The sequence below is a fragment of the Petromyzon marinus genome, chromosome 73 (genome assembly GCF_048934315.1).
Source record: "Petromyzon marinus isolate PM22_M1 ecotype Great Lakes invasive population chromosome 73, UKy_Petmar_22M1.pri1.0, whole genome shotgun sequence".
Taxonomy (NCBI): domain Eukaryota; kingdom Metazoa; phylum Chordata; class Hyperoartia; order Petromyzontiformes; family Petromyzontidae; genus Petromyzon; species Petromyzon marinus.
The window spans coordinates 7,195,503-7,211,449 of NC_133739.1; the positions used below are offsets into that span (position 1 = coordinate 7,195,503).

The 15,947-nt window shown below is 51.7% G+C and overlaps 2 protein-coding genes across 3 annotated transcripts in view; one reads left to right on the forward strand and one right to left on the reverse strand.

The window, feature by feature from the left end:
• Positions 1-3,622, reverse strand: part of LAS1L (LAS1 like ribosome biogenesis factor) — a 31,056-nt gene extending 27,434 nt beyond the window's left edge. Inside the window, exons 1-2 of one of the 2 annotated variants that reach the window (XM_076055875.1) lie at positions 3,291-3,622; positions 793-995 (exon numbers count right to left, since the gene is read on the reverse strand). In XM_076055875.1, coding sequence (XP_075911990.1) covers positions 793-986 — 194 coding nt within the window. In that variant the 5' untranslated portion in view covers positions 987-995; positions 3,291-3,622. Of the gene's footprint in view, positions 1-792; positions 996-3,264 lie in introns of both variants that reach the window. The other variant, XM_032979488.2, reaches the window with a different exon arrangement.
• A 165-nt stretch (positions 3,623-3,787) lies between these two features.
• Positions 3,788-15,595, forward strand: TMEM242 (transmembrane protein 242). Its single transcript, XM_032979489.2, has 4 exons — positions 3,788-4,138; positions 5,811-5,911; positions 9,877-10,008; positions 13,033-15,595. The coding sequence occupies exons 1-4, from the start codon at positions 4,075-4,077 to the stop codon at positions 13,096-13,098; spliced, it is 363 nt and encodes a 120-aa protein (XP_032835380.1). The 5' UTR covers positions 3,788-4,074; the 3' UTR covers positions 13,099-15,595.
• The last annotated feature ends 352 nt before the right edge of the window (positions 15,596-15,947 follow it).

The window sequence follows — 15,947 nt, forward strand, 5'->3', positions numbered from 1 at the left end:
TCACTCACCCACTCACTCGCTCACCCACTCACTCGCTCACTCACTCACTCACTCGCTCACCCACCCACTCACTCGCTCACTCACTCGCTCATTCACTCACTCACTCGCACGCTCACCCACTCACTCACTCACTCACCCACTCACTCGCTCACTAACTCACTAACTCACTCACTCACTCACTCACCCGCCCACTCACTCACCCGCCCACTCACTCACTCACTCGCTCGCTCACTCACTAACTCACTCACTCGCTCGCTCGCTCGCTCGCTCACTCACTAACTCACTCACTCACTCACTCACTCGCTCACTCACTCACTCACTCACCCACTCACTCACCCACCCACTCACTCACTCGCTCACTCACTCACCCACCAACTCACTCACTCGCTCGCTCGCTCACTCACTCACTTACTCACTCGCCCACTCACTCACTCGCTCACTCACTCACTCACCCACTCAATCACTCACTCGCTCACTCACTCGCTCGCCCATCCGCTCACTCACTCACCCACTCACCCACCCACTTACCCACCCACTCACCCACCCACTCACCCACCCACTCACCCACTCACCCACCCACTTACCCACCCACCCACTCACCCACTCACCCACCCACCCACTCACACACTCACTCACTCACCCACCCACTCACCCACCCACCCACTCACCCACCCACTTACCCACCCACTCACCCACCCACTCACCCACCCACTCACCCACTCACCCACCCACTCACCCACCCACCCACCCACCCACCCACTCACCCACCCACTCACCCACCCACCCACCCACCTGCTCCCCCAGGCCTCCAGGCGTCCGATGGCGAACTCCTCACGCTGCGCTTGGCGGCTCCGCACGGCGGCGCTGACAGCCTGCCACTCCTCGCGGCTCCACCACGCCACCACCCGACCCCCGTCACCACCGCCGCCGTGACGCAGGGGCGAGGGGGTGTGGGGCCGCCGCTTGCCCGCTTGAAACGGAGCCATTGGAGGGAGCTACAACAAGCAACAACAACCATCATCAGCATCATCATCAGTAGCATCAGCATCAACATCAGTAGCATCAGCATCATCATCAGTAGCATCAGAATCATCAGTAGCAGCATCATCAGTAGCATCAGCATCATCAACATCAGTAGCATCAGCATCATCAGTAGCAGCATCATCAGTAGCATCAGCATCAGCAGCATCATCAGCAGCAGCATCATCAGTAGCATCAGCATCATCATCAGCAGCATCATCAACAGCATCATCAGCAGCAGCATCAGCATCATCAGCAGCAGCATCAGTAGCATCAGCATCATCAGCAGCAGCAGCATCAGCATCATCAGTAGCATCAGCATCATCAGCATCAGCAGCAGCATCATCAGTAGCAGCAGCATCATCAGTAGAATCAGCATCATCAGTAGCATCAGCATCATCAGTAGCATCAGCATCATCAGTAGCATCAGCATCATCAGCATCAGCATCATCAGTAGCATCAGCATCATCAGCAGTAGTAGCAGCAGTAGCATCGTCAGGGAGGGAGCCTTAGTCTCAACACTCACATTAACACTCACATTAACACTCACACTAACACTCACGTTAAACACTCACGTTAACACTCACATTAACACTCACGTTAACACTTACATTAACACTCACACTAACACTCACACTAACACTCACATTAACACTCACATTAACACTCACACTAACACTCACACTAACACTCACACAAACACTCACACAAACACTCACATTAAACACTCACATTAACACTCACGTTAACACTCACGTTAACACTCACACTAACACTCACACTAACACTCACATTAACACTCACACAAACACTCACACTAACACTCACATTAACACTCACGTTAACACTCACGTTAACACTCACATTAACACTCACACTAACACTCACATTAAACACTCACATCAACACTCACATCAACGTTAACACTCACACTAACACTTACATTAACACTCACAATAACACTCACGTTAACACTAACACTCACATTAACACTCACACTAACACTCACATTAACACTCACATTAAACACTCACATTAACACTCACATTAACACTCATGTTAACACTCACATTAACACTCACATTAACACTCACATTAACACTCACATTAACACTCACATCAACATTAACACTCACATTAAGCACTCACATTAAGCACTCACATTAAGCACTCACATTAACACTCACATTAACACTCACATTAACACTCACATCAACATTAACACTCACATTAAGCACTCACATTAAGCACTCACATTAACACTCACATTAACACTCACATTAAACACTCACATTAAACACTCACATTAAACACTCACATTAACACTCACATTAAACACTCACATTAACACTCACATTAACACTCACATTAACACTCACATTGACACTCACATTAAACACTCACATTAACACTCACACTAACTCACATTAACACTCACGTTAACACTCACATTAACACTCACACTAACACTCACATTAACACTCACATTAACACTCACACTAACACTCGCATTAACACTCACACTAACACTCACGTTAACACTCACGTTAACACTAACACTCACATTAAACAATCACATTAACACTCACATCAACCACTCACATTAACACTCAAATTAACACTCACACTAACTCACATTAACACTCACGTTAACACTCACACTAACACTCACATTAACACTCACGTTAACGCTCACATCAACATTAACACTCAAGTTAAACACTTACATTAACACTCACATTAACACTCACATTAACCACTCACATTAACACTCACATCACCATTAACACTCACACTAAAACTAACACTCACATTAACACTCACACTAACACTCACATTAACACTCACACTAACACTCACATTAAACACTCACATTAACACTCACACTAACACTCACATTAACACTCACACTAACACTCACACTAACACTCACATTAACATTAACACTCACACTAACACTCACATCAACATTAACACTCACACTAACACTCACATTAACATTAACACTCACGTTAACACTCACATTAAACACTAACGTTAAAAAGTAACATTAAATACCAACATTTAAATACGAATATTTGAACACCAACATTTAACGCTATAGCTTAAAAGTAACGTTATACGCCATCATTAAACACTATACATCATCGAACACCAAACTTACTAAACACCAACATAATTAAACACTAAACGTGTTCAACAATAAACGTATTAAACTTTAAAACAGCCTGCAGCGCTATTTACCGATACAGTACAAAGTACAGTCCAACCTGCCTGCTTGAAGCAACACGTGTTTGGCGCGTCGTGATGACGTCACCGCGCTACAGCTGGATGACGTCATCACGTCGGCGCAAACAAAAAAACGAGCTGGAGCGACGTCACCACGTCGGGGGGCGGAATGAGGCGTCTCTGACGTCATCACGTCGGGAGGCGTACGAGCAGGCAAACGTCAGAATGTCCGGTGCGAACGAGCCGGGTGACGTCACGTCAACGAGCTCAAGGATGGAGATGACGTCTTCGTTACCGATGACGTCATTCAACAGACAGCAAGTGACCAAACTCCCACCCAAACCGACGTCGCCCGGCCGAGACAAAACCGTACGTGACGTCAACGCTAACATTCCAAAACGTCATATCCGGAATCGATCGAAGGCTTCCGCTCCCCGTACAGCTGTAGGGAATCGAATTTACCCGTGGCGCATACAAATCGATTCCTCGGACGGGGAAAGCGTTGGCCTGTGTAGGAGAATCGTCGTTACGACGAAACGCAGCGCGTCGATTAGCAAAATTAAAAGGAATCGATTCCCACACCACGCCGAGTCAATGTCAATGGTTTGAGCGGGGTGCTCACCGGCTTCATGAGTTCATGGGTTATCGATTAGTTATCGATTGGTTATTGATAGATTAGCGATTGGTTCGCGATTGGCCAGCGCTAGATTCGTAATAGGCTAGTGATTCCTGAGCGATAAGTTAGCCATCGGCGAGCAATGGGCCATTGGTCGGTGAGCGATTGATTGATTATTAATGATCGATTAGTTATCGATCGGCGAGAGGATGGCCACGGAGAGCGCCCAAGGTGCGGGAGGAGAGGGAGGAGAGAAGCTGTCGGCTCTGACAGGTAGCGGAGCCTCACTGGTTAACACTGAACCATGTGGGAGCCTCAGTCTGGCTCTGTGAGTCTCAGTGATTAACACTGAACCCTGTGGGAGCCTCAGTCTGGCTCTGTGAGTCTCACTGATTAACACTGAACCCTGTGGGAGCCTTAGTGTGGCTCTGTGAGTCTCACTGATTAACACTGAACCCTGTAGGAGCCCTAGTCTGGCTCTGTGAGTCTCAGTGATTAACACTGAACCCTGTGGGAGCCTCAGTCTGGCTCTGTGAGTCTCAGTGATTAACACTGAACCCTGTGGGTGCCTTAGTCTGGCTCTGTGAGTCTCAGTGATTAACACCGAACCCTGTGGGAGCCTTAGTCTGGCTCTGTGAGTCTCAGTGATTAACACTGGACCCTGTGGGAGCCTCAGTCTGGCTCAATGATGGTGGTGATGATGGTGATGATGATGGTAGTGATGATGATAATGGCGGTGATGGTGATGATAGTGATGATGATGGTAGTGATGATGATGATGGTAGTGATGATGATGATGGTAGTGATGATCATGATAGTGATGATGATGGTGATAATGGGGGTGATGGTGGTAGTGATGATAATGGTGGTGATGGTGTAGATGGTAGTGATGATGATGATGGTGGTGATGATGGTAGTGATGATAATGGTGGTGATGGTGTAGATGATGGTGATGATGGTAGTGATGATGATGGTGATGATGATAATGGTGGTGATGGTGTAGATGATGATGATGATGATGGTAGTGATGATGGTTGTGATGGTGTAGATGATGATGGTGATGATGGTAGTGATGATGATGATAATGGTGGTGATGGTAGTGATGATGGTAGTGATGATGATGATGATGACGGTAGTGATGGTGATGGTAGTGATGATGATGGTGATGATGGTAGTGATGATGGTAGTGATGATAATGGTGGTGATGGTAGTGATGATGATGGTAATGACGGTAGTGATGATGATGGTGATGATGGTGATGGTGGTGATGGTGACGATGATGATGATGGTAGTGATGATGATGGTGATGATAGTGATGATGATGGCAGTGATGATGGTGATGATGGTGGTGGTGTAGTTGATGATGGTCATGATGGTAGTGATGATGAAGATGGTGATGGTTGTGATGATGATGGTGATGATGGTGGTGATGATGATGATGGTGATGATGGTAGTGATGATGATGGTGATGATAGTGATGATGATGGCAGTGATGATGGTGATGATGATGATAGTGATGATGAAGATGGTGATGGTTGTGATGATGATGGTGATGATGATGGTGATGATGATGGTGGTGATGATGGTGATGATGATGGTAGTGATGATGGTGATGATAGTGATGATGATGGCAGTGATGATGGTGATAATGATAGTGATGATGATGGTCATGATGCTAGTGATGATGATAATGATGGTAGTGATGGTGATGATGGTAGTGATGATGATGATGGTGATGATGATGATGATGATAGTGATGATGATGGTGATGATAGTGATGATGATGGCAGTGATGATGGTGATGATGATGATGGTATTGATGGTGGTGATGGTGATGATGGTGATGATGCTAGTGATGATGATAATGATGGTAGTGATGGTGATGATGCTAGTGATGATGATGATGGTATTGATGATGATAGTGATGATGATGGTGGTGGTGTAGGAGCGGCTCTCTTCGTGACGCTGGGTCTGGGTGGACTTCTCTCCGGCTTCTCAATCACTGTGGCCTCAGCCCGCAGGAAGAGCCCCAAATGCTTCGATCAGGTGACCCCCAGTGACCCCCAGTGACCTCCAGTGACCCCAGGCAGAGCATGGTGACCCCCAGTGACCCCCAGTGACCCCCAGTGATCCCCAGGCAGAGCACGGTGACCCCCAGTGACCCCCCAGTGACCCCCAGGCAGAGCACGGTGACCCCCAGGCAGAGCACGGTGACCTTGAGATGTTGACTACCTCGCTTGGTGTACAGGAGGTCGTGGGTTCCATGCTGAGATGTTGACTACCTCGCCTGTCTCTCCCCCCGTGTCTCTCCCCCCGTGTCTCTCCCCCCGTGTCTCTCCCCCGTGTCTCTCCCCCGTGTCTCCCCCCCGTGTCTCCCCCCCGTGTCTCCCCCGTGTCTCTCTCCCCCCCCCCGTGTCTCTCTCCCGTGTCTCTCCCCCGTCTCTCCCCCCGTGTCTCCCCCGTGTCTCTCCCTGTCTCTCTCTCCCCATGTCTCTCCCCCGTGTCTCTCTCCCCGTGTCTCTCTCCCCGTGTCTCTCTCCCCGTGTCTCTCTCCCCGTGTCTCTCTCCCCGTGTCTCCCCCCCCCCGTGTCTCTCCCCCCGTGTCTCTCCCCCCGTGTCTCTCTCCCCGTGTCTCTCCCCCCGTGTCTCTCCCCCGTGTCTCTCCCCCGTGTCTCTCCCCCGTGTCTCTCCCCCCGTGTCTCTCCCCCGTGTCTCTCCCCCCGTGTCTCTCCCCCCGTGTCTCTCCCCCGTGTCTCTCCCCCCGTGTCTCTCCCCCCGTGTCTCTCCCCCCCGTGTCTCTCCCCCGTGTCTTTCCCCCCCCCGTGTCTCTCCCCCCCGTGTCTCCCCCGTGTCTCCCCCGTGTCTCCCCCGTGTTTCTCTCCCCCCCCCCCGTGTCTCTATCCCGTGTCTCTCCCCCGTGTCTCTCCCCCCGTGTCTCTCTCCCCGTGTCTCTCCCCCGTGTCTCTCTCCCCGTGTCTCTCTCCCCGTGTCTCTCCCCCCGTGTCTCTCTCCCCGTGTCTCTCCCCCCGTGTCTCTCCCCCGTGTCTCTCTCCCCGTGTCTCTCTCCCCGTGTCTCTCCCCCCGTGTCTCTCCCCCGTGTCTCTCCCCCGTGTCTCTCCCCCGTGTCTCTCCCCCCGTGTCTCTCCCCCGTGTCTCTCCCCCCGTGTCTCTCCCCCCGTGTCTCTCCCCCGTGTCTCTCCCCCCGTGTCTCTCTCCCCGTGTCTCTCTCCCCATGTCTCTCCCCCCGTGTCTCTCTCCCCCATGTCTCTCCCCCCCCCGTCTCTCCCCCCGTGTTTCTCCCCGTGTCTCTCTCCCGTGTCTCCCCCACCGTGTCTCTCTCCCCGTGTCTCTCCCCCCGTGTCTCTCCCCCGTGTCTCTCTCCCCGTGTCTCCCCGTGTCTCTCCCCCCGTGTCTCTCCCCCGTGTCTCTCCCCCTGTGTCTCTCCCCCCGTGTCTCTCCCCCGTGTCTCTCCCCCGTGTCTCTCCCCCCGTGTCTCTCCCCCGTGTCTCTCCCCTGTGTCTCTCCCCCGTGTCTCTCCCCCGTGTCTCTCCCCCCGTGTCTCTCCCCCCGTGTCTCTCCCCCATGTCTCTCCCCCCGTGTCTCTCTCCCCGTGTCTCTCCCCCCGTGTCTCTCTCCCCCATGTCTCTCCCCCCCCCCCCGTCTCTCCCCCCGTGTCTCTCCCCCGTGTCTCTCTCCCGTGTCTCCCCCACCGTGTCTCCCCCGTGTCTCCCCCCCCGTGTCTCTCTCCCCCTCCGTGTCTCCCCCCATGTCTCCCCTGTGTCTCTCCCCCCCCCCCCGTGTCTCTCCCCCCTGTCTCTCCCCCGTGTCTCCCCCGTGGCTCCCCCCCCGCGTGTCTCTCCCCCCCGTCTCTCCCCCGTGTCTCCCCCCGTGTATCCCCCGTGTCTCCCCCGTGTCTCCCCCCGTGTCTCTCCCACCGTGTCTCCCCCCCGTGTCTCTCCCCGTGTCTCTCCCCCCGTGTCCCCCCCGTGTCTCCCCCCCCCGTGTCTCTCCCCCCGTCTCTCCCCCGTGTCTCCCACCGTGTCCCCCCCGTGTCTCTCCCGTGTCTCCCCCATGTCTCTCCCCGTGTCTCCCCCGTGTCTCCCCCCCGTGTCTCTCCCCGTGTCTCCCCCGTGTCTCCCCCGTGTCTCCCCCCGTGTCTCTCCCACCGTGTCTCCCCCGTGTCTCCCCCGTGCCTCTCCCACCGTGTCTCCCCCGTGTCTCTCCCACCGTGTCTCTCCCCCGTGTCTCTCCCCCGTGTCTCTCCCCCGTGTCTCTCCCCCCGTGTCTCTCCCCCGTGTCTCTCCCCCCGTGTCTCTCCCCCCGTGTCTCTCCCCCGTGTCTCTCCCCCCGTGTCTCTCCCCCCGTGTCTCTCCCCCCGTGTCTCTCCCCCCCCGTGTCTCTCCCCCGTGTCTTTCCCCCCCCGTGTCTCTCCCCCCCGTGTCTCCCCCATGTCTCCCCCGTGTCTCCCCCGTGTTTCTCTCCCCCCCCCCCCCGTGTCTCTATCCCGTGTCTCTCCCCCGTGTCTCTCCCCCCGTGTCTCTCTCCCCGTGTCTCTCCCCCGTGTCTCTCTCCCCGTGTCTCTCTCCCCGTGTCTCTCCCCCCGTGTCTCTCTCCCCGTGTCTCTCCCCCCGTGTCTCTCCCCCGTGTCTCTCTCCCCGTGTCTCTCTCCCCGTGTCTCTCCCCCCGTGTCTCTCCCCCGTGTCTCTCCCCCGTGTCTCTCCCCCGTGTCTCTCCCCCCGTGTCTCTCCCCCGTGTCTCTCCCCCCGTGTCTCTCCCCCCGTGTCTCTCCCCCGTGTCTCTCCCCCCGTGTCTCTCTCCCCGTGTCTCTCTCCCCATGTCTCTCCCCCCGTGTCTCTCTCCCCCATGTCTCTCCCCCCCCCGTCTCTCCCCCCGTGTTTCTCCCCGTGTCTCTCTCCCGTGTCTCCCCCACCGTGTCTCTCTCCCCGTGTCTCTCCCCCCGTGTCTCTCCCCCGTGTCTCTCTCCCCATGTCTCCCCGTGTCTCTCCCCCCGTGTCTCTCCCCCGTGTCTCTCCCCCTGTGTCTCTCCCCCCGTGTCTCTCCCCCGTGTCTCTCCCCCGTGTCTCTCCCCCCGTGTCTCTCCCCCGTGTCTCTCCCCTGTGTCTCTCCCCCGTGTCTCTCCCCCGTGTCTCTCCCCCCGTGTCTCTCCCCCCGTGTCTCTCCCCCCGTGTCTCTCCCCCCGTGTCTCTCTCCCCGTGTCTCTCCCCCCGTGTCTCTCTCCCCCATGTCTCTCCCCCCCCCCCGTCTCTCCCCCCGTGTCTCTCCCCCGTGTCTCTCTCCCGTGTCTCCCCCACCGTGTCTCCCCCGTGTCTCCCCCCCCGTGTCTCTCTCCCCCACCGTGTCTCCCCCCATGTCTCCCCTGTGTCTCTCCCCCCCCCCCCGTGTCTCTCCCCCCTGTCTCTCCCCCGTGTCTCCCCCGTGGCTCCCCCCCCGCGTGTCTCTCCCCCCCGTCTCTCCCCCGTGTCTCCCCCCGTGTATCCCCCGTGTCTCCCCCGTGTCTCCCCCCGTGTCTCTCCCACCGTGTCTCCCCCCCGTGTCTCTCCCCGTGTCTCTCCCCCCGTGTCCCCCCCGTGTCTCCCCCCCCCGTGTCTCTCCCCCCGTCTCTCCCCCGTGTCTCCCACCGTGTCCCCCCCGTGTCTCTCCCGTGTCTCCCCCATGTCTCTCCCCGTGTCTCCCCCGTGTCTCCCCCCCGTGTCTCTCCCCGTGTCTCCCCCGTGTCTCCCCCGTGTCTCCCCCCGTGTCTCTCCCACCGTGTCTCCCCCGTGTCTCCCCCGTGCCTCTCCCACCGTGTCTCCCCCATGTCTCCCCCCGTGTCTCCCCCGTGTCTCTCCCACCGTGTCTCCCCCGTGTCTCTCCCCGGTGTCTCCCCCGTGTCTCTCCCACCGTGTCTCCCCCGTGTCTCTCCCCCGTGTCTCTCCCACCGTGTCTCCCCCATGTCTCCCCCGTGTCTCCCCTGTGTCTCCCCCGTGTCTCTCCCACCGTGTCTCCCCCAGACTCTCCCGCCAGGCCTTGAGACAGGCTCCCGTCTGGCCCTCCGTGCCCTGGGCTGGGGTTCGGCCTTCGCCGTGGGAGGCACCGCACTGCTGTCCCTGGGAGTGTGGGGAGCGTTGTCTCTGTGGAGACAGGTGGGGGGAGACACGTGGGGGGAGACACGGGGAGAGACACGGGGGGAGACACGGGAGAGAGACACGGGGGAGACACGGGGGAGAGACACGGGAGAGAGACACGGGGGAGACACGGGGGGGAGAGACACGGGGGGGAGACACGGGAGAGAGACACGAGGGGAGAGAGACACGGGGGGAGAGAGACACGGGGAGAGACACGGGGGAGAGAGACACGGGGGGAGAGACACGGGGGGAGAGACACGGGGGGAGACACAGAGGGGGAGACACGGGGGAGAGAGACGGGGGAGAGAGACACGGGGGAGAGACACGGGAGAGAGACACGGGGGGAGAGACACGGGGGGAGACACAGAGGGGGAGACACGGGGGAGAGAGACACGGGGGGAGAGACACGGGGGAGAGACACGGGAGAGAGACACGGGAGAGAGACACGTGGGTAGACACAGAGGGGGAGACACGGGGGGGGGGAGACACAGGGAGAGACACGGGGGGAGAAACACGGGGGGAGAGACACGGGGGGGGGAGAGACACGGGGGGAGAGACACAGGGAGAGACGGGGAGGGGGAGATACACGGAGGGGGAGAGACACGGGGGGGAGAGACACGGGGGGGGAGAGACACGGGGTGGGGGAGAGACACGGGGTGGGGGAGAGACACGGGGGAGAGACACGGGGGAGAGAGACACGGGGGGAGAGACACAGGGAGAGACACGGGGGGGGGGGGGGAGAGACACGGGGGAGAGACACGGGGGGAGAGACACGGGGGGAGAGACACGGGAGAGAGACACGGGGGGGAGAGACACGGGAGAGAGACACGGGGGGGAGAGACACGGGGGGGAGAGACACGGGGGGGGGGGGAGACACGGGGGGAGAGACACGGGGGGAGAGACACCGGGGGAGACACAGGGGGGGGGGGAGACGGTGGGAGAGACACGGGGGGGGAGAGACACGGGGGGAGAGACACAGGGGGGGAGAGACACGGGGGGAGAGACACGGGGGAGAGACACGGGGGAGAGACACGGGGAGAGACACGGGGGGAGACACGGGGGGGAGAGAGACACGGGGAGAGACACGGAGGAGAGACACGGGGGGGAGAGACACACGGGGGAGAGACACACGGGGAGAGACACGGGGAGAGACACGGGGGGGAGAGAGACACAGGGAGAGACACGGGGGGGAAAGAGACACGGGGAGAGACATGGGGGGAGACACGGGGGGAGACACGGGGGGAGACACGGGGGGAGAGAGACACGGGGGGGGGTGGGGGAGAGACATAAAGTGAATGTAATAAGTTAATGAGATTACATAAATGTATTAATTAAGTGAATGTAATAAGTCAATAAGGCTAGATTAATTTATTAATTAAGTGAATGTAATAAGTTAATGAGATTACATTAAATTATTAAATAAGTGAATGTGATAAGCCAACGAGGCCACATTGAATTATTAATTAAGTAAATGTGATAAGTTAGCGAGGCTACATTAATTTATTAATTAAGTGAATGTAATAAGTTGATGAGGTTACATTAATTTATTAAGTGAATGTAATAAGTTAATGAGAATACATACATTTATTAATTAAGTGAATGCAATAAGCAAATGAGGCTACATTATTTTATTAATTAAGTGAATGTGATAAGTCAATGAGGTTACATTAATTTATTAAATAAGTGAATGTAATAAGTAAACGAGAGTACATTATTTTATTAATTAAGTGAATGTAATAAGCAAATGAGGCCACATTAATTTATTAATTAAGTGAATGCAACAAGTCAATGAGGCGACATTAATTAAGTGAATGTAATACGTTAACGAGGTTGCATTAAATTATTAATTAAGTGATTGTGATAAGTTGATGAGATTACATTAATTTATTAATTAAGTGGATGTAATAAGTTAAAGAGGGTGCATCAATTTATTAATTAAGTGAATTTTGTAAGTCAACGAGACTATTAATTAAGTGAATGCGATAAGGCAGGCTACATTAATTTATTAATTAAGTGAATGCATAAGGCAACGAGGCCACATTAATTTATTTATTAAGTGAATAATAAGCCAATGAGGGCACATTAATTTATTAATTAAGTGAATGTAATACGGCAATGAGGCTGCATTAATTTATTAATTAAGTGAATGTGATAAGTTAATGAGGTTACATTCATTTATTAATTAAGTTAATGTAATAAGTCAATGAGGCAACATTAATTTATTAATTAAGTGAATGTAATAAGTTGATTAGGCTACATTATTTTATTAATTAAGTTGATGTAATAAGTCAATGAGACTACATTAGTTTATTAATTAAGTAAATGTAATACGCACATTAGGTTACATTAATTTATTAATTAAGTTCATGTAATAAGGCAATGAGGCTGCATTAATTTATTAATTAAGTTAATGTAATAAGTTAATGAGACTACATTAATTTATTAAATAAGTGAATGTAATAAGATAATGAGGCTACATAAATTTATTAATTAAGTGAATGTAATAAGTCAAAGAGGCTACATTAATTTATTAATTAAGTGAATAATAAGCCGATGAGGCTACATTTATTTATTAATTAAGTGAGTGTAATAAGTTGATGAGGTTACATTACTTTATTAATTAAGTGAATGTGATACGCCAATGAGGCTACATTAATTTATTAATTAAGTTAATGTAATAAGTTAATGAGGCTGCATTAATTTATTAATTAAGTTAATGTAATAAGTTATTGAGGCCACATTAATTATTAATTAAGTGAATGCAATAAGTTAATGAGACTACATTAATTTATTAATTAAGTGAATGTAATTAGTTAATGAGATTACATTAATGTATTAATTAAGTTAATGTTATAAGTTAATGGGATTACATTAATTTATTAATTAAGTCAATGTAATAAGTTAATGAGGCTGCATTAATTTATTAACTAAGTTAATGTAATAAGTTAATGAGGTCACATTAATTTATTAATTAAGTTTATGTAATAAGTTAATGAGGCAACATTAATTTATTAATTAATTGAATGTGCATCTCCCGCCCAGGCCTCCGTGACACCCAGCCCCCTGGCGGATGAGGTCACCACTCGGCCAATGACATCACAGCGATGACGATGATGTCATCACATCGCAGGGCAGCAGCGGCGACGATGACATCACAGGGCAGCGGCGATGACATCAAAGCGCAGCGGCTATGACATAACAGTGCAGCAGCTATGACATCACAGCGCAGCGGCTATGACATCAAAGCGCAGCGGCTATGACATCAAAGCGTAGCGGCGATGACATCAAAGCGGAGCGGCGATTACATCAAAGCGCAGCGGCTATGACATCAAGGCGTAGCGGCGATGACATCAAAGTGCAGCAGCTATGACATCAATCATAGCACAGCGGCTATGACATCAAAGCGTAGCGGCGATGACATCAAAGTGCAGCAGCTATGACATCAATCATAGCACAGCGGCTATGACATCAAAGCGTAGCGGCGATGACATCAAAGCGCAGCGGCTATGACATCATAGCGCAGCGGCTATGACATCACAGCGCAGCGGCTATGACATCAAAGCACAGCGGCTATGACATCAAAGCGTAGCGGTGATGACATCAAAGCGCAGCGGCTATGACATCAAAGCGCAGCGGCGATGACATCAAAGCGCAGCGGCTATGACATCACAGCGGCTATGACATCAAAGCGCAGCGGCTATGACATCAATGCGCAGCGGCTATGACATCACAGCGCAGCGGCTATGACATCACAGCGCCTTCTTACCAACAGCAGCAGCGGTGGCAGCAGCAGCGGTCATCTGAACCGGTCATGGGCCCGCCCCTAGGTTGACTCAGCCTCAAATAATTCAGAGCGCCACTGTGCCTCGGAGATGTTGACTACCTCGCCTGGTGCGCAGGAGGTCGTGGGTTACATGTTGAGATGTTGACTACCTCGCCTGGTGTACAGGAGGTCGTGGGTTCCATGCTGAGATGTTGACTACCTCGCCTGGTACACAGGAGGTCGTGGGTTCAACGCTGAGATGTTGACTACCTCGCGTGGTGTACAGGAGGTCGTGGGTTCGACGCTGTGATCACCGGATGTGCCACTGAGAGAGAAGCTACAGAGTCGGTAGACTTGTGGTGTGTAGTGTGTAGTGTATAGTAGTGTATAGTGTAGTGTATAGTGTTTTGTATAGAGTAGTGTATAGTAGTGTATAGTAGTGTAGAGTGTAGTGTAGTGTGGAGTGTGTAGTGTAGAGTGTGTAGTGTAGAGTAGTGTGTACTGTAGAGTGTGTAGTGTAGTGTAGAGTGTGTAGTGCAGAGTGTGTAGTGCAGAGTAGTGTGTAGTGTAGTGTGTAGTGTAGTGTAGGCTTATATATACAACAGTAGCCACAATGAGTAAGCCCACAGGCTAACCCCGAGTAGCGTTGTATGTGTTGGGTATGAAAATTTGATGAAAATAATAAAAATTTAATGAAATTTGAAAAAAGGCGTAATTATCCTAAATCATGTTACTTTATGTAATTATGCGCATACATTATGCTTATTAGAGAGATAATAGCATTAAATTATGTGAATGTACGTGATTATGCTAATGCGTGCCGTTATGATCATTAGGCCCTGCCCTGCTGACGAGTGTAGTGTCATCAATCGGGATAAGACAATGAATTGTATAAAGTTATGCAGGTGGGCTGAAAGCACGCCAGGTTAAACTCGGCTTCAATGTCTAGGTTCGTATTATCGATCGGTATAATACAATTATTCTCGCTTTAACGTTTACTGATTGTGTATTGGTCTGTTTTACGTCAGGTCTCCAAATTAAAATCTCACCGCAGGATACAGTTCTTATGATTAAGATTATTACACATGAACTTAGGAAGGCACCACTCAAACACTTCTGTGTCAAGCAATTTTAATTTCTACACAAAACCTTAACACTCTAATATGCGAATTCTTATGCTTGAAATTGTCAACACAGTACCCGAGGAGATGTTCCCCCTCGTCGATCCATACATCTAACCCTCAATGATCACGTTTGTTAACTGGGTAACAGAACAATTGATTACTTCCTCAGAGTAACGAGAGCATGCACGGCGACGGGAATCAAAAGTCCTTAAAAATTTCACGCGACGACATTCATACGAAAGGCAACGAAGAAGCCTGTCCTGAAGGCAAAGTATACCGCAATTAATTCATGAGCAAGATTACCTAATTGCGAAATGTCTTGGAGCAAGGGGTGTGTGGCAGTACGCCTGCTTCAGCAAATACTCATCGATTTGGCTAAGGCTTCATGGATTCATACATTTAACCCTCAATGTTCACGTGTGTTAACTGGGTAACAGAACAGATGATGACTTCGTCAGAGCAACGCGAGCATATATCGGCGAGAGGAAAAGTCCTTAAAAATTCATGCAACGATTTTCATACCGACAGGCAATAAAGCAAATTGTTGTACCCCAAAGGCAAAGGTATACGTCAATAGATTCATCGGCAAGATTATATAATTAACGAAATGTCTTGGAATGAGGGTGTGCGTGCCCTCCTACGGGAGATGCTTATCTTTGGCCAAGTTTCAATTAATTCGTGGACAAGATTACACGATAAATAAACAGGTTCAACACGACATTCTCTCTGTGGGCGTGTAGATTCGTGACGGAGGCTTCAAAAAGTTTAGTTTGTATCGATGCATCTGTCGGCAATTTATGCGATTGGAAGTAAAATCACGTGAAACAAAACAGGAAGATACAAAATATATTTTAACGTACTTATAAACGACGTATCGTTATCACTCGACGAGCCGAGATGCTTTCACGGCCAGCCGATGGTTCACGCGACTTCACGATCAGTCTTCTAATTATTCTTGGCTCTTTCGGTAAAGCCACGTGGAAGGGAAACAAAATAATACAAATACAAAACGGTAAAATTCCCAACGACGTTTCGAACGCAACGCAAAGCAAGCAAGCAGTCGCCGCCGT